The 19,791-nt window shown below is 37.7% G+C and overlaps 1 protein-coding gene across 1 annotated transcript in view; it reads right to left on the bottom strand.

Annotated features, from left to right (window-relative positions):
* Window positions 1-3,009: 3,009 nt before the first annotated feature.
* SNRPE (small nuclear ribonucleoprotein polypeptide E) overlaps window positions 3,010-19,791 on the bottom strand; it is an 80,710-nt gene continuing 63,928 nt past the window's right edge. Inside the window, exon 7 of the mRNA XM_057726658.1 lies at window positions 3,010-3,302. Coding sequence (XP_057582641.1) covers window positions 3,252-3,302 — 51 coding nt within the window. The 3' untranslated portion in view covers window positions 3,010-3,251. The remainder of the gene's footprint in view (window positions 3,303-19,791) is intronic.

The following is a 19,791-nucleotide window of genomic DNA, read 5'->3' as shown; positions in this document are numbered from 1 at the left end:
AAAAATAAATTATTAATTAATTTTTTTAAATGAAGTCTCTGAATAAAGACATTTTTCATACAAAAACAGAAAGTTTGCCACCACAGATCTTCATTAAAGGAAATTCTAGAATGAGTACATTAGGCAGAAAGAAAGTGATCACAGATGGATGGTATAAGATGAAAGTATTAATAATAAAGAACAAAACAGTAAATACATAGATAAATTCAAACATTGGCCACATAAAACTATAATAATAACAATGCCTTATGAAATTAAAAAAATGAGATTAAAATTAAAATACATGATGATATTAGCATATAAATTCAGAAGGAAATGGTTAGAGTTGAAATATTCCAAGTTCTTTTGTATTGTTGGAGAGGAGGTTAAAGATTCTGATTCACTGTAAATTTTCCATTTATCTCTTCATATTATCTTCCTTTAAATTCTTGAGTCTATTTAAAATAACTTTAAAATTCTATGCTACTAATTCCATCATCCTTGTCATCTCTGGTTCTGTTTCTATTGACCAACTTCTCCTGGTATGGGTCACATTTTCCTTCTTTGCGTACTACTATTTTTAAATTGAATGCTGGACATAGTGAATGTTCCAATGTTGAGGGATGGATTTTGTTGCCTTCTTTTAAGGAGTGTTTTTTCTTTTAGCTGACAATCAAATTTCTGGATCCTTTCAAGATTTGTTTTCAAGCATCATTAGAGTGGGTCTACAGTAACCATTACTCTAGGACTAGTTTAGTCCTGCTAGTAAGGCTTGATCTTTCTGGAGTCTCTACTAAATGCCCCAGGTATTAAAAAAGTTGTCTCCTGTCTGGCTGGTTGAAATTCAAATGTCTCCTAACTCCATGTATTCTCTGGAATTGTTCACCCTATCATCCCTCATTAGTTCTTTGCCCAGCCTCAAGGAAATTTACTCTATGCATTCATAGACTGGTATTCAGTCAAAAAAATCAAGGGACCATGACCCAAGCTTCCAAATTTTCTTCTCTGGTGCTCTGCTGAATAATTCCAACTGCCTCAGCTTCTCCAGATTCTAATCTCTGTCTCCTTAGCTCAGCAAGCCCACTGTACTATGATTGGGTTCTCTCTCTGATACCAAGCAGGGTTCTGTGGTGCTCCTGGGCACAAACCCTTTCTGTGTCCCCCATTTCTTTGATTACAGGAAATAGCCTTCATTCAAACTCCATGATCTTCCCTGAGTTCTAATGGGCAGATTCAAGCAGTTAATTAGGGAAGGGAGGCGATGTGAGACAAGGAAGAAACAGTCAAGACAAACAATAGTGCAGCCTTGGGGCAAGGTCCTGCTTCCCCATTAATGGATACACACAAAGATAACTTTGAGCTGTTTTGTTTTGCAGATACTGAAACCCCTTCCAGGTGGGAGAAGTTAATAATTAATGGTGGTATGCTGCCCACAAGCATACCCCAGGCTAGTTGGACCTGAAGGTTAATGATGCTGACTCCTACTTACCTCACCACCAACCCATCAGAAGAATGCAAGCCCATCACTGTCTTGATCCTTATCACCTACCCCTGACCACAAGCCCTGACTGTAAGACCTTTTCCTATTCCTCAGGGAGGGGGGCACAGTTCTTGAGGCTCTAGCCTGCTATGTTCCCTCTTTGCCTGGCAAAGAATAAAGCTACTCTTTCTCTTTCTTCCAGAACCCTGTCTCTGTATTTCTGTTTGGCATTGGTGCACAGGGAGCCAATATTTTGGCATCACCTTCCTATGCCATGTTCCAGAAAATGACTCTAAGCTGAAAGCCAGAATGGTCACAGGACTGACCTTGTTTCTATTCTTTCATGAATCATGAACCTTTGCTGCCTAATGATCAATGTCTGAAAATAGTTATTTCTTATGTTTTTCTCAGTTTTTCAGTCATTTGTGATATATATGTAGGGAAGGGACAAGTCCAGTACTAGTTACTCTGTCATGGCCAGAACCTGATTCACTTTAGACTATGAGAAATTAGGCATGCACATTAACATTTCTAGGGTAATTTATAAAAACCTAAGAATAGACAGCACACACTCATGGTAGGTTGCAAAAATGACCACAGATTCTTCCCATCCCAAAAGAAGGTGAAGTCTATTTATCTACTCTTTAAATCTATTGGGTTGGCCATGTTATTTGCTTTGGACTTTAGCAAATAACAAATAAGTGGAATAATGAAGTTTTGTGAGTGGAACTTATTTACTTTGTGCTCTTTGAACTTCAAGCTGCCACTGATAGAAGTCTGAGTGAGACTGATGTGTGACAAGAGACATGTGACCCTATAAATAGTCACCCCTATTGGTCTGGCTAACAGTCTGCCAACCACCAGACATATGAGTGAGGTCACCCTAGATCATCCAACAGCCACCAATCTGCCAAATGGCCACAGGTTCAGAGAGCCACCTAGATCAGTGCACTCCCTAGGTGGTCCAGGAATTGTGAGCCAAGCAAGCGATTGTTGTTTTAAGTTACTGCTTGTTTTTGTTTGTTTTTTGTAGAGGAGAGAGAGATTGTTGTATAGCAAGAGCTAATTATATATAAACTTCAAAGACTAGAGGTAAAAACTAGAATGAGAAAAAAAAAGGATACAAGAAAGGCACAGGACAAAAACAAATAAAAGACAAGATAAAAAAAGCATAAAATGACAAACAAAATTCTAACTGTAATAACTATAGTGACTATAAAAAACGCAAGTGGACTAAGACAAAAATTGGCAGGCTGAATTTATTTATATTTTTTGCTGCAGCTGTGCACCATGCAGAATCTTAGTTCCCCAACCAGGGATCAAACTGGTGTCCCCTGCAGTGGAAGTGCAGAGTTCTAACCATTGGAGTGCCAGGGAATTACCCAGGCTGAATTTTTTTAAAAAAGATAGCTTTATGCTATCTCCTAGAGACACACCTAAAATAAGATATTTAGGTCACAATCAAAAGGAGGAAATTGACAAGTAAACTTTTTAAAAAATATTTATTTATTTATTTATTTATTTATTTTTATTGTCTGTGTTGGGTCTTTTTTGCTGTGTGCGGGCTTTCTTTAGTTGTGGTGAGTGGGGGCTACTCTTCGTTGTGGTGCATGGGCTCCTCATTGCTGTGGCTTCTCTTGTTGCAGAGCACAGGCTCTAGGTGCATGGGCTTCAGTAGTTGCAGCACAGGGGCTCAATAGTTGTGGCTCATGGGCTCTAAAGCGCAGGCTCAATAGTTGTGGCACACGGGCTTAGTTGCTCCGCAGCATGTGGGATCTTCCTGGAGCAGGGATCAAACCCACGTCCCCTGCATTGGCTGGCGGATTCTCAACCACTGTGCCACCTAGGAAGCCCAACAAGTATACTTTTTAAAAAAAGCTATTGAGTAAAAAAAAATCATAATTAGAAAAATATTTAAAAGAACACTAGCATAAAGACTATATCAAAACTTGTGTATACAACTAAAGAAGTACTTAGACTAAAATCTATAGTTTTCAGTGCTTATTAGAGAAATGAAAAAGCTAACAGTTAGTGAGTTAGATACTCACTAACTTTGGAAAAAGAAGACCAAAATAAACCCAAAGAGAACAGAAGGAAGAGAAGAAGAAAATAACAAAGATCAGAATGGAAATCCATGAAATGTAATATAAACACATAATAAAGAGAAAAGACAATCAAAATCGCTAATGAAATTGACAAAATGCTGATTAAATTGATCAAGAAAAAAGATTGGCTGCAGAAATAATCAACAATAATCAACAATGAAACAGTATATAACTATAAATGTTACAAATATTAAAATATAATGTTAAAAATTTAATGCCAAAAAGTTTAAAAAGTTAGATGAAATGGACAAACTCCTAGAAAATATAATTCCTGGAGTTTTCTTTGTTAGGAGATTCTAAACTACTGACACTCTCTTTGGTGAGTATAAGATTATGTAATCATTCTACTTGAGTCAGTTTTGGTAAATTACATTTTCTCCAAGTTTGTTCATTATCAGAAAAAAGAATTTATTCCCTAATTTATAAAAAGTTGCTATGAATCATTGAAAAAAATCAATCAAAGAATAGGAACAGGCAATTTGCAGAAGAAATATAAACATAGTCTAAGATAGTATAATGTACTGATAATTCTTGATAAACTGTAAAGCATAATTCAAATAATGGATGTTACTAACACATTACAATTTATGACACAACTATATTTTCCTCATTTAATATGGGTAAAATTTCTACTCATTCTTTTATCTCTCTTCCAGGTTTTTTTCTGTTTTTGTTTTTGCTAGCTCTTTTGCCTGTCTCTTATTCCATCCTTAGCCTTCTTTTTCTCTCAATCCATGTTTTTTCACATAGAGTGCCCATCACTTCCCATGGTTTCTACTATGCCTATTAAAATGATACTTGTCCTTCAATAATAATAGCTACTACTTACAGTGCTTACTTTAAGTATTTTACCTTTATTAACTTATGCTGATGAGGAAACTGGGGCACAGGGCTCTTAAGTAACATGCCCAAAAGGCATAACTAGTATAGTTCAGATTTTTTTTCTTTCAGTGTTATTGAGATAAAATTGACATACAGCACTGTATAAGTTTGAGGTGTACAGCATAATGATTTGACTTAACACATATCATTAACTGATTATTGCAATGTTTATTGTGCATCCATCATCTCAAAAAATATAACATTAAAGAACAGAAAAAAATATTTTTCCTTGTGATGAGAACTTGGGATTTATTCTCTTAACAACTTTCATATATAACATACAGCAGTATTAGTTATATTTATCATGTTGTTCATTAATCCCAAGTACTTATATATCGATATCTGGAATTTTGTACCTTTTTACTGCCATTATTCAATTCCCCCTCCTCCCACCTTCCAATTCTGGTAACCAAAAATCTGATCTCTTTTTCTATGAGTTGGCTTGTTTGTTTTTGAAGTATGATTGATATACGACAATATGTTAGTTGCTGTTACATAGCATAGTAATTTGATATTTCTATGCACTTCAAAATGATCCCCCAAATAAGTCAACTTATGTCACCATACAAATATATTACCCAGTTATTGACAATATTCCCCATGCTATATATTTCATACTCATGAATCATTTGTTTTGCAACTGGAAATTTGTACCTCTTAATCTCCTTCACCTATTTCTCTTCTTCTCTCAGTCTCCTACTCTATGGCAACCACCATTTGTTATCTGTAGCTATAACTCTGTTCCTCTTTTATTTGTTAATTTGTTTTTTAGATTTTACATTTATGTGAAATCATACAGTATTTGCCTTTCTCTGATATTTCATATAGCATAATACCTTCTGGGTCCATCCATGTTGTTGCAAATAGCAAGATTTCATTCTTGTTTTTAATGGCTAAGTAACATTCCATTTGATGTATTTACCACATATTCCTTATCTATTCACCTATTGATGAGCAGTTAGGTTGCTTTCATATCTTGATTATTGTAAGTAATGCTGCAATGAACATAGGGGTTCATATATCTTTCCTAATTAGTATTTTCATTTTCTTCAGATAAATATCCAGGAGTGAAATTTCTGGATCATATGCTGGTTCTATTTTTAATTTTAAAGGAATCTCCATACTGTTTTCTATAATGGCTGCACCAATATACATTCCCACCAACAATACAAGTTTTTCCTTTTCTCCACATCCTCCCCAATGTTTGTTATGTCTTGATAATAGCCATTCTGACAGGTATGAGGTGATATGTCACTGTGAATTTGATTTGCATTTCCTTGATGATTAGTACATTGAGTGTCTTTTCACGTGCCTATTGACTATTTGTATGTCTTCACTGGAAAAATGTCTATTCAGATCCTCTACACTTCTTAAAATCTGGTTGGTTGTTTCATTGATTTTGAGTTGTATGAGCTCTTTGTATATTTTGTATATTAACCCCTTATTGGATATATTGTTTGCAAATATTCTCTCCCATTCAGCAGGTGGTTTTTTTTCTCTTGTTGATAGTTTCCTTTGTTGTGCAAAAGCTTTTTAGTTTGATGGAGTCCCATTTGTTTATTTTTGCTTTTGTTTCTCTTGCCTGAGGAGGCATATCCAAAAAAATATTATTAGGATCAACGTCAGATAGCTAGCTGCCCATGTTTTCTTCTAGAAGTGTTAAGTTTCAGGTCCTACATTTAAATCTTTAATACATTTTGACTTAGTTTTGTTCATGGTATGAGAGAGTAGTCCAGTCTGATTCTTTTGCATGTATCTGTTCAGTTTTCCCAGCACCACTTATTGAAGAGGCTGTCTTTCCTCCATTGTATATCCTTGCCTCATTTGTCATAGATTAATTGCACATATAAGTGTAGGTTTATTTCTGGGCTCTTTATTGTATTCCATTGATCAATGTATCTGTTTTTGTGTCAGTACCATACTGTTTTGATGAGAGTAGCTTTGTAGTATGGTTTGACATCAGGGAAAGTGATGCCTCCAGCTTTGTTCTTCTTTTCCAAAGATTGTATTGACTATTTAGGAACTTCTGTGTTTCCATATTTGTTCTAGTTCTGTGAAAACTGACATTGGTATTTTGACAGGGATTGCATTGTATCCATAGATTGCCTATGTAGTATGGTCATTTTAACAATATTATTCTACCAATGATATTGTTAATATCATCCTACCAATCCATAAGCATGGTATATCTTTACATCTGTTTGTCTCATCTTTAATTTCTTTCATCAGTGTCTTATAGTTTTCTGAGTACAGGTCCTTTATTCTTTTTGATGCAGTTGTAAATGGGATTGGTTTCTTAATTTCTCTTTCTGAGAGTTCATTGTTGGTGTATAGAAATGTAACAGATTTCTGTATATTAATTTTACATCCTGTAACATTGATAAGCTCTAGTATTTTTTGGTGGCATGTTTAGGGTTTTCTATGTATAATATGTCATCTTCAACCAATGACAGTTTCACTTATTCCTTCCTATTTGGATTCATTTGTTTCTTTTTCATGTCTGATTGTTGTGTTTAGGACTTCCAATATTGTGTAGAATAAAGTAGTGAGGATGGGTATCCTTGTCTTATTCCTGATCTTAGAGGAACAACATCCTCAGCTTTTCACTATTGAGTATGATGTTGGTCATATATGGCCTTTATTTTGTTGAGGTATGTTCCCTCTACACTCACTTTCTGGAGAGTTTTTATCATAAACAGATATTGAATTTTGTTGAAAGCTCTTTCTGCATCTATTGAGATGATCAAATGATTTTTATTCTTCAATTTGTTAACATGGTATGTCACATTGATTGATTTGTGGATATTGAACCATCCTTGCATCCCTGGGATAAATCCAACTTGATCATTGTGTACAATTCTTTTAATGTATTGTTGAATTCAGTTTACAAATATTTTGTTGAAGATTTTTGCACATGTGTTCATCAGTGATATTGGCCTATAATTTTCTTTTCTGTGATATTTTTTCTGGTTTTGGTATCAGGGTGATGCTGGCCTCATAGAATAAGTTCGGAAACATTTCTTTCTCTGCAGTTATTTGGGAAAGTTTGAGAAGGGTAGGTGTTAACTCTTCTCTAAACGTTTGGTAGAATTCCCCTGTGAAGTCATCTCATCTTGGATTTTTATTTATTGGGACTTTTAAATTTTGTTACTGATTCAATTTCATTCCATGAAATTTGTCTGTTCATATTTTCAATTTTTTTTCTAGTTCAGTCTTGGAAGATTGTACACTTTCAGGAATTTTTCCATTTGTTCTAGGTTGCCCGTTTTATTGGCATATAATTGTTTGTAGTAATCTCTTATGATCCTTTTTATTTCTATGGTGTTGGTTGTAACTTTTTCATTTCTGATTTTATTGACTTGAGCCTCTCTTTTTTTCTTGATGAGTCTGGCTATCAATTTTGTATATTTTTCAAAGAACCAGCTCTTCAGTTTCATTGATTATTTCTATTGGTTTTTTTTTTTTTTTAGCCCCTATGACATTTATTTCTGCTCTGAAATAAATAAATCATAAAGATTTCTTTCCTTTTACTAAGGTTGGATGTTTGTTTTCCTTTTTTTAGTTCCTTTAGGTGTAAAGTTAAGTTGTTTGAGATTTTTCTTGTTTCATGAGGTAAGTTTGTATCATTATAAACTTCCTTCTTATGGGGGGCGGGGAGGGGGCAAACAGGAAGCCCGGACAAAGTGAGAGAGTAGCATTGACGTATATACACTACCAAATGTAAAATAGATAGCTAGTGGGAAGCTGCTGCATAACACAGGGAGATCAACTCAATGATGGGTGATGACTTAGAGGGCTGGGATAGGGAAGGTGGGAAGGAGTTGTGGGAGGGAGGGGATATGGAGATATGTGTATAAATACAGCTGATTCACTTTGTTGTACAGCAAAAACTGGAACAACAGTATAAAGCAATTATATTCCAATAAGGAGCTAAAAAAATAAAAAATAAACTTCCTTCTTGGAACTGCTTTTGCTTCATTCCACAGACTTGGGATCATTGTGTTTTCATTCATCTCCATGTCTTTTTAAAATTTCTTCTTTGATTTTTTTTCAGTGAATTATTAGTCAGTTAGTACCATATTGTTTAGCCTCCATGTGTTTGTGTCTTTTGTTTTTTTTCTTGTAGTTGATTCCTACTCTCATAGCATTGTGGTTGGTAAGATGCTTGATACGATTTCAATTTTTAAAAATTTACTGAGACTTGTTTTGTGGCCTACCATGTGATCTATCCTGGAGAATGTTCCATGTGCACTTGAAAATAATGTGTATTCTGCTGCTTTTGGAAAGAATGTTATTTATATTTATATTCCATTTGATCTAATGTATCATTTAAGACTAATGTTTCCTTGTTATTGTGTTACTGTCAATTTCTCCCTTTCTGTCTGTTAATATTTGCTTTATGCATTTGGGTGCTCCTATGTTACATGCACATATATTTACAATTGTTATATCTTCTTCTTGAATTGGTCCTTTCATCATTACATACTGTCCTTCTTTGTCTCTTGTAATAGTTTTCGTTTTAAAGTCTATTTTGTCTAAATGTAACCACCCCCAGGTTTTTTGTGTGTTTTTCTTATTTTCATTTCCAGTTGCATGGAATAACTTTTTCCATCCCCTCATTTTCAGTCTGTCTGTGTCTTTAGGTCTGAGTGAGTCTTTTGTAGGCAGCATATATACAGTCTTGTTTTTGTATGTATTCACTGACTCTATGTCTTTTGGCTGGAGCATTTAGTCTATTTACATTTAAAGTAATTAGTGATAGTTATGTACCTATTGACATTATGTTAATTGTTGGGGGTTGTTTCTCTATTCTTTTTATTGTTCCTTTCTTCTTCTTTTACTCTCTTGCTTTGTGATTTGATGATTATCTGTAGTGTTATGTTTGAATTCCTTTCTCTTTTTTGTGTGTGTCTCTTGTATAGATTTTTGGTTTGTGGTTACCATGAGGTTTATATGAGGGTGAGTCAAAAATTATCCACACTCTGGTTATATTAAAACTTCTGGGCATTTTAAACCAGGTGATTCCCAGGCAGAAAGGTTTGAAGACCAATATGGGAGGAACACTGGCTTACCAAACAAAATCCAAAGTAAATTAGGAGCTAACTTTTGGATGCAATAGTTCAAGATGTTCAGTAGTCATCTATGAAGATATCAGGTTGAAACTGGATATATGAGTCTAGAGTTCAGCAGAAAAGTCTGGGCTAGAGATAAAAATTTGGGTGTGATCAGGATATGGATGATTTATCTAAAGTCCTGAGACTAGATTAGCTCTCTAAGGAAGTAAGCATAAAAATGGAAAGGAACAGGTCCAAATGCTGGGCCCTCCAATGTTAAAAGCTAAAGGAGAAGAGGAGACTCAAAAGCAGCAAGTGAGGAAAATCAAGAGTGTCATGTCCTGAAAGCCAAGTGAAGAAAGCATTTCCTGGAAGATAGAGTGATCAACTGTCAAATGCCACCAACAGATCACCAAGTAGGATGGGACTAAGAACTGCTCACCAGATTCCACAATAAGATGTCGAACAGTTTTCAGCAAATAGAGTCAAGAAACTGTGTAGGATTGGCTCAAGTACCTGAGTAAACACTTGACTGTGGCCTTCCTGTCATAATGCAGTGGTATTTAATGAAAATGTTGGCATAGAATTCTTCGTTCAAACAAAATCTTAAGTGGAAAAGTCAACCAAATAAACAGACAAAAGTGGAGCTTTTCTGGGCTAAGAAGGAATGGGACCGAGTTAAGGAGCACAACTTGAAAACCAGTTCCCCATAAAATATCATGTTTTTGTCTAAAAAATTATAAAGTAATTAATATTTGTTCAAGTACAAAACAATCTGGAGAGACAGTACAGAAGCACAGAAAACACAGAAGTTGGAGTCAGATGCCCTGTGTTTGAATCTTGGTCCCTACACTGTGTAGTGACCTTTCTGTACACTCACTGGTGAAGTACAAATAGTGAGAGTACCTCCACCTCATGGGACTCTTAGAGGAATTAAATGACTTAATACAATAAAGCACTCAGAACAGTGCCTGGTCATAGTCAAGTACAGTACAGTGTTAAATGAATAAGCTTCTTACACTACATTAGGATATATTAGCGAAAAAATCTGCAATCCATCTAGATTTTGCTAATTGAACCCTAGGTTGGGTCATCCCTGGCTTTGGCATAACTCATATCAATGTATTCTCATGTTCATTAATTGATCACCAGGACATTTGTTTTGTTTTTGTTTTCTTCTTCTTGGTTTTGTACCTGTCAAAGACATGGACTGCATACCCATTCATCTTTGTATTCCCAGCACAAGTAACTTTAAACACATTAAGTATCAATACATGTATCTGAAATGAATAAATTAATGAAATAAATCATTTTAGCATCATAAAAAACAAAACAAAACAAAACAAACAAACAAACAAAAAACTTCTGTTGACTGCACTGTTTTAGCAGGTCTTATCAGAGCTTTCTGTTCAAAGCTACTGTCTCCCCAGTCACTTCTGTGCAGGTGTGAATGTTACCTCAGTTCATTTGTAACTGCGAGCAAAATGGATGTCCTACTTGTGATTTGAACAAAAGAAGAGCAGCATGCAGTGATTTGTCTTTTGTGATCTGAGGATGTACCTAGTGCCATTATTTATCAAAGACTTTGTGCACAGTATGGAGAAAGTGTTTTGTTGTTAAGAAGTGTGTATGAATGGATAGAGAAGTTCAAGAAAGGTGGCACAAGTGTTAGCCATCAAGAAGGAGCCGGACATCCATCCACATGAAGACATGAAGACAGCAGGGCTTTCATGGCTTGCAGCTCAGCCTAAAACATTTTTTAATAAGGGCACATGAAAACTTGTTGACAGATGGACAAAGTGTATTGAAAAGCAAGGAGATTATGTGGGAAAATGATGTATTTGTCTTTTCTAAAAGTTAATTATAATAAATTCAATAGCCAGAGTGTGGATAATATTTTAAATTAAAATTTTAGTTTGTATTGGCATATAGTTGATGTACAATATTGTGTTTGTTTTAGGGTCACAGCAAGTGTATTCTTTTATTACAATACATTTATCTATTTTTTGGATTCTTTTCTCATGGAGGTTAGTACACAGTGCTGAGGGGAGGCTGTACACTAGGTCATTCTTTTTTATTTTTTTTAAGAAATTTTATTGAGATACAGTTAACAGACAAGAAACAGCATATATTTAGAGTGTACAATTTGGTATTCCAATCTCCCAATTCATTCCCCCTCAACCCTCCCTGCTTTCCCCACTTGATGTCCATATGTTTGTTCTCTACATCTGTGTCTCTATTTCTGCCTTGCATTTCCTCTTTCATAGTTGTTAGCATTTGCCTTATGTATTGAGGTGCTCCTATATTGGGGGCATATATATTTATAATTGTTATCTCCTCTTCTTGGATTGATCCCTTGATCTTTATGTAATGTCCTTTCTTGTCTCTTGTAATATTTTTTATTTTAAAGTCTATTTTATCTGATGTGACTATTGCTACTCCAGCTTTCTTTTGATTTCCATTTGCATGCAATATTTTTCTCCATCCCCTCACTTTCAGTCTGTATGTGTCCCTAGGTCTGAAGTGGGTCTCTTGTAGACAGCATATAGATGGGTCTTGTCTTTGTTTCCATTCAGCCAGTCTGTGTCTTTTGGTTGGGGCATTTCATCCATTTACATTCAAGGTAATTATCGATATGTATGTTCCTATTACCATTTTCTTAATTGTTTTGGGTTTGTTTTTGTAGGTCCTTTTCTTCTCTTATGTTTCCCACTTAGAGAAGTTCCTTTAGCATTTGTTGTAGGGCTGGTTTGGTGGTGCTGAATTCTCTTAGCTGTTGCTTGTCTGTAAAGCTTTTGATTTCTCTGTCGAATCTGAATGAGATCCTTGCTGGGTAGAGTATTCTTGGTTGCAGGTTCTTCCTTTTCATCACTTTAAATATATCATGCCACTCCCTTCTGGCTTACAGAGTTTCTGCTGAGAAATCAGCTGTAAACCTTATGGGAGTTCCCTTGTATGTTATGTGTCATTTTTCCCTTGTTGCTTTTAATAACTTTTCTCTGTCTTTAATTTTTGTCAGTGTGACTACTATATGTCTTGGCGTGTTTCTCCTTGGGTTTATCCTTCCTGGGACTCTCTGTGCTTCCTGGACTTGGGTAGCTATTTCCTTTCCCATGTTAGAGAAGTTTTCAACTATAATCTCTTCCAATATTTTCTCGGGTCCTTTCTCTCTCTCTTCTCCTTCTGGGACCCCTATAATGAGAATGTTGGTGCGTTTAACGTTGTCCCAGAGGTCTCGTAGACTGTCTTCATTTCTTTTCATTCTTTTTTCCTTATTCTTTTCTGCATCAGTGATTTTCACCATTCTGTCTTCCAGGTCCCTTATTCGCCCTCTGCCTCAGTTAATCTACTATTGGTTCCTTCTAGTGTATTTTTCATTTCCGTTATTGTGTTGCATATCTCTGTTTGTTTGCTCTTTAATTCTTCTAGGTCTTTGGTAAACTTTTCAATCTTTACATCCAGCCTTTTTTCAAAGTCCTAAATCATCTTCACCATCATTATTCTGAATTCTTTTTCTGGAAGGGTGCCTATCTCCTCTTCATTAATTGTTTTTCTGGGGTTTTATCCTGTCCCTTCATCTGGTACAAAGTCCTCTCTTTTTCATTTTCTTTATCTTTCTGTGGTTGTGGTTTTCAGTTCCACAAAATGAAATACTGCTGATACTGTTTGATACTGCTGTCTGCCCTCTTGTTGAGTGCGGATAATTTTTGACTCTCTCACTTATAGAAATCTATACATATATTCATGGTTATTTTAAGTTGCTCATCTCTAAAGTTCAAATACCTTTTCCAATCCTACATTTTTACTCCCCACCATGTTCACTGTTTTTGACATCATATTTTACACCTTTAGTTTTGTGTATCCCTTAACTACTCATTGTGGATAAAAGTGATTTCACTACTTTTGTCTTTTAACCTTCCTGTTACCTTTATATATAGCTGACTTACTACCTTTACTGTATATTTGAATTTACCAAGGAGATTTTTTCATTAATAATTTTAATATTTCTAGTTGTGGCCTTTTCTTTTCTAGTTAGAAAAGTCCCTTTAACATTTCTTGTAAAGCTGGTTTGATGGTGTTGATCTCTTTCAGCTTTTGCCTGTCTGTAAAACTTTTGATCCCTCCATCAAATCTGAATGAAAGTCTTTCAGGTATTCTTGGTTGTAGGTTTTTCCCATTTATCCCTTTAAATATATCATGCCACTCCCTTCTGGCTTGCAGAGTTTCTACAAGTCAGCTGATAGCCCTCTTGGAATTCCCTTGTATGTAACTTGTTGTTTTTCCCTTGCTTCATTTAATATTCTCTCTATATCTTTAATTTTTGCTGTTTTAATTACAATGTGTTTTGATGTGGTCCTCTTTGGGTTGATCTTGTTTGGAACTCTCTGTGCTTCCTGGACCTGGATGTCTGTTTCTTTTCCCAGATCAGGGAAATCTCCAGCTACTATGTCTTCAAATATGTTTTCTGCCACTTTCTCTCTCTTCTCCTTTTGGGATCCCCCTTAATGTGAGTGTTACTACACTCATGTTGTCTTGGAAGTCTCTTAAACTGTCCTCATTTCTTTTTATTCTTTTTTCTGTTCAGGTTCAGTGATTTCCACTACTCTATTTTCCAGCTAGCTGAACTGCTCCACTATAGCATCTAACCTACTTTTGTTTCCTTTTAGTGTATTCTTATTTCAGTTATTATATTTTTCATTTCTGTTTGGTTCTTCTTTATATTATCTAATTCTGTTTAAAACTTCTAACTTCTCACTCTGTTCATCCAATCTTCTCTGAGTTATTTGAGCATCTTTACAATCACCACCTTGAACTCTTTATTGGGTAGATTGCCTACCTCCACTTCACTTAGTTCTTCTTGGGTTTTATCTTGTTCCTTTGTTTAGAACATACTCTTCTGTTGCCTCATTTTGCCATATTCACTATTTTTATTTCTATGTATTTGGTAGGTTGGCTATGTTTCCTGACCTTGGAGAAGTAGGCTTTTGTATGACACATCCTATATGTTCCAGTAGTGTTCTCCCTCTGGTCATCAGAGCTATATGTGTGCCCCCTATGTGGACTTCATGGGTCCTTCTGTTGTAGCAGGCTGACTACTGTGGGCAGTCTGGTACGTGTGGCTGGCCCCTGGTCCAGTTAATTACCAGGCCCTGCCTTGTGCAGAAGTTGCCAGCCACTGCTGGGCAGGAACATGTCATGAGGAGGCTGGATGCAGAGCCCTGGGGGGGGGGGGTGTTCCAGGGTTAGAGCTAGCCCACTGGTGGGTGGAGCCAGGCTTTGTGGTTGGTAGTTATAGGGCTGAGGGTTCTGAATCTAGTGTTGGCCTGCTGGTGGGCAAGGCTGGCTCCTGACATGGCTCACTAAAGGGTCCAGTTTGTCCCAAAACTGGTGTCAGCCTGTTGGTTAGTGGGGGTAGATTCTGAGGTGGCTGGTTGAAGGGCCCAAAGTGTCCCCAAACTGGTGCTGGACTGTTGGTGGGTTGGCTAGGAACTGACATGGCAGGCTGCTGGGCTCTGTTGGTCTTAGGGGCTAATGTCTGCTGACTGGCTGGCAGAGTGGGGCCCAGGCGATCCTGGTGATGGTGCCTGCTCTTTGTTGGATGAGGCCAGGTCCTGGGGCTAGTGCTAGCCCACTGAAGGGCAGAGGAGTGTTCTAGTGTCTCTGGCTGCAGTGTCCAGGAGACTCACAGCTGGTATCAGTCAATAGTGGGCAGAGCTGAGGCCCAGAGCATTTCATGGCTAGTGCCATCTCACTGGTGGATAGAGCCAGGTCCTAGGGTCTTTGGCTGCAGGACTCTGGGGGATCCCAGAGTTGGTGTGTCAAGCTGCTGTTGGGCAGTTCTGGGGCCCAGGGGGTCCTGGGGCTGGTGCCTCCCTACTGGTGGGTGAGACTGGTTCCAGGGTTAATGCTGGCCCAGTAGTGGGCCGAGTGGAGTCCTAGGGTCTCTGGTTGCAGGGTCCTCAGGTTCCTAGAGTTGGTGTAGGCACACTGGTGGGCATGGCCAAGTCCTGGGGTGGACTCTGGAGGGGTCTTAAGACAACTGGTCTGCTGCTGGGTGGGGCTGTATCCCTGCCTGGTTAGCTGCTTGGTCTGAGGTATCTCAATTCTTGTGTCTACAGGCTAGTGGGCAGGCCCAGATCCTGATGTTAATAAACTAGAAAGAGGATTCCAAAATGATGCTTACCAGCACCAGTGTCCCAGGGTAGAATGAGCTCTCAAAAATGGGTGGCCCCAGTATCTATGTTCCCAGCATGAGCTGTAGTTGCCTCTTGCCTCTCCAGGAGGCTCTCCAAGATCAGCAGGTAAGTCTGATCCAGGCTTTTTTTTTTTTTAAATAAATTTTTTAATTTATTTATTGGCTGAATTACATCTTCATTGCTGCACATGGGCTTTCTCTAGCTGTGTCCAGTGGGGGCTACACTTTGTTGCAGTGCATGAGCTTCTCATTGTGGTATCTTCTCTTGTTGTGAACCACAGGCTCTAGGTGCATGGGCTTCAGTAGTTGTGGCTTGCGGGCTCAATAGTTGTGGCTCATGGACTCTGGAGCACAGGCTCAGTAGTTATGATGGCTTAGTTGCTCTGTGGCATGTGGAATCTTCCTGGGTCAGGGATTGAACCCATGTCCCCTGCATTGGCAGGCAGATTCTTAACCACTGTGCCACCAGTAAAGTCCCAGTCTTCTTTAAAATTGTTGCTTCTGCCTTGGGTCCCAGAGAGTGTGAGACTTTGTGTGCACCCATTAAGGGTGGAGTTTCTATTTCCCACAGCCCTCTGCCTCTTCCAAAAGTAAGCCCCACTGGCCTTCAAAGCCAGGCATTCTGGCTGCTCATCTTCCTGCTATAGGACCCCAGGGCTAGGGAGCCTGATGTGGAGTTCAGACTCCTCCCTCCTTGTGGATAATCTTCGCAATTGTAATTATCCTCTCATTTGTGAGTCACCCACCCAGGGGTATGGGTCTTGACTATACCTCATTGCCGCCCCTCGTACCTGTTTCATTATGTTTCCTTCTTTATATCTTTAGTCATAGAATATATTTTCTGCTAGTATTCTTGTTCTTCTCACCAGTAGTTGCTGTGTAAATAGTTGTAATTTTGGTATAAATAGTTGCCCATGGGGGGAGGTGAGCTCAAGTTCTTTCTACTCCACTATCTTGGCCACTCCCTGATTTATTGAGTAGAGCTAGGATTTGACTATAGAGTCTGTGTCCTTAATCACACAGCCATATGTAGAAAATATCACTTCCTTTGAATAGTTTTCTATTATTTTCTCAAAGAAGAAATCATTTAATTCTTTTCCTACATCATTAAAAACTTTGATTTAAACAAATAGAGTCAGTGCTGGGATTCAAGTGTGCCTGACCCTTTCCACTTCACCTCCCAGAGCAGGAGCAGGGGCGGTAGGAGAAACTGAAAAGATTTAGCCAAATCCTGAATTAAGACCCTTTGTGCATGCTTCTTGAGAAGCTGATGATGTGCCACACTTTTGCACCTGTGTAGGGCTCTTGTTGGGTTATTTGGGTGGTCAGAACTGAGAGGTTCAGCATATTCCATTAATCTCTAAGTAATGGGGATTTATAGTAAGTGAGCCATGGAATACTCAAGCACTTGTCCTCAGGAATAGCAAGAAGTTCATAAAGTCAGGTAGTCTCACAGAAACCAAAGGCAAAAAGGAATTTGCAGCAATTAAGGAATTTGGGAATTGACTTTCCAATACCTCACCCTCACCCTTTGGGCATGCTTCAGCCACCCATCACCTGTCTAATCCATTTTCCTCTTGCGAAGAGATCTCTGATTCTTTCCTTCCACTTTCCATGTCTTCTCTCTATCCTAGAACTACTCCTATTCATGGTGAATGCTTTCCCATGACTTTATGTTGCCATGACTTCTTATGGCCCCAATCTGCATGTATATCATAAGAAGCAAGGTTTGGGAGAGAAGGAAACAGAAGATCAGCTTTGGGAAGGAAGGCCATGAATCTTGTTTCAGACATGTTAATTTGAGGTGCTCATACTCATCTCTTGGATGAGCAAATTTAAATTTGACCAACTTGGCCAATGTGAACCCTTCCCCCAATCTCTATTGATGGTCTGGAGCATAGAGGACAAGTCTGGGCTAGAGATGTGGACACATGAGTTATTGACTCCTAGGTGGAAATTGTTCTAAACTAACTTAAACTTAGGATGCTCTGTTAGTTCCTTCATTTTGTGCTTCCTCAAGGTTTTCATACACAGCTCATGAGTCAGCATGTAGAGTGGTTAGAGTGTGTGTAGTCTTTGCAATCAGATAGAGGCAAGTAAACCAGTACTGAGCAACTTATTAGCCACAGGAACCAGGAAAAGTCACTTAATGTTTTTGAGACTCTGTTTCCTCATCTCTAAAATGAAGTAATTATTTGAGGATTAAAAACTAGTTATACCATTAGCAACCAACCGACACTTGTTCTGCAGCAACGAATTCACATTGGAGAAAGGCATTATGAGTGTAGTGAATGTGGCAAGTTGTTTAGCCAAAGCCCCAACCTTATTATTGTGCACCAGTAAATTCATACCTTAGCGAAGTCTTTTGAATGCATTGAATGTGGAAACATTTTAGCCAAAGCTGTACTCATTAAGCACCAGAGTTCACACTGAAGAAAAGCCACATGAGTGCACTAAATGTGGAGAATTCTTTAGCCAAAGCACCCAGCTTACACTGAAATGTTCACACCAGAGAAAGGCCTCATAAGTGCAATGAACATGGAAAAGTTTTCTGTCAAAGGTCTTCTCTGACTGATCAGCAGAAACTTCACAGCTCTGGTAGACCCTATGACTGCAGCAAATGTAGGAAAGCTTTCACCTGAATGTCTAACCTTGTTTGACACCAGAAAGCTCATACTGGAGAAAGGCCTTCAAATGAGAGGAGAGCAGCGAATGAGCTGTCTCCTTAGTTAATACGGCAGCCTGAATAGGCTCTGTGAGGGAGTCCTCCACTGGAAGTTGATGTCATCCATCTGCACAGCCCTAGTTTGGAGGTTGCCTATGAGTACCAGGTTCACAGGAAGCTTTTAATTGAAGGAGCTACGTTCTACTTTCTGACCTCCCAGGGCCCTTGCCAGACTTAATGTCACTGTGAGTTTCTTCTCTCTACCAAGCGGCAAATTCCAGTACTGGACATCAGTTACCACACTGTGATCAGGGTAGATAGAACTTGTGCTCGTCTATCCCCTAGAAGGAAGCATGAATAGCCTGAGCACTTGGGTGTTAGCTTTCTCTTCTGTCAAATGCCTAGGACAGGACTTAACCAGCTTTGACCATAGGGATCCAGTCCAGGTTCTCCTGGTGGCCTACAGAGTTTTACCTTCTTTGTCTCATATCATGCTCAGGATGGATTTTTCTAGGTCCAGGTCACCCTTTTGAAAATTATCTCCCTCAGTTTCTCTTCTCTATGCCGTAATAAATACTATTATTTAAAAAAAAAAAAGTTATACCAGAGGAGAATAAGGAGACATGACAACTAAATGTAATGTGATATCCTGGATTAGATCCCACAACAACAACAAAAAGGGCATTAGTGGGAAAAACTGGTGAAATTCAAATAAAATTAGAATTTTAGTTAATAATAATGTACCTATGTTAATTTCTTAGTTTTGACAAATATACCTAATGTGTAAGATGTTAGCACTAGGGAAAGTTGGGCAAAAGGTGTATAGGAACTCTCTGCACTATCTTTGTAACTTTTCTCTAAATCTAAACTTATTCCAAAATAAAAAGTTTATTAAAAATATAATCAAATAAACTATTTATATATAATTTTATATAAATATAAATTTATATAACATTTAAGTGCATATGCATACAGATATATATATATAGGCATACACACACATTTTATAGCTCTGTTTGCTGAGATAGCCTAGAAGTAGTGACAACCCAGTAGCAATGAGTATACCTGAGCCCAGATCTTGGTTTCTGAATACCGTTCTCCAATAAAAAGAGCCAGGGTTCCTTGAAGAAATGGGATTTCAGGGATGGGGCAAGGAAAGTAAAAGATGGGCCTGGAACATCTTTTAGTGCCAAAAGTAAGAAAATGCTCAAAAGACAAAATGATGGGGAAATGTTGAAGGGACACAGGAACCAACTGAAAGAGCTCCCAAAGACCAAATTTGGAATAATTTGGGCAAGAAAATAGACAACACAGTATTACATTATAACCTAAAGGATAACATAAATATTCATGAACCCACATGGATATAAATAAATGATTGAACAAATAAACAAATGGAGAAGAGACAATTTTCCTTATAGAAAAATTCC

Source organism: Hippopotamus amphibius, chromosome 3 (genome assembly GCF_030028045.1).
Source record: "Hippopotamus amphibius kiboko isolate mHipAmp2 chromosome 3, mHipAmp2.hap2, whole genome shotgun sequence".
NCBI lineage: Eukaryota > Metazoa > Chordata > Mammalia > Artiodactyla > Hippopotamidae > Hippopotamus > Hippopotamus amphibius.
The sequence above is the reverse complement of the archived record's forward strand: the minus strand, read 5'-3'. Positions and strand labels throughout refer to the sequence as shown.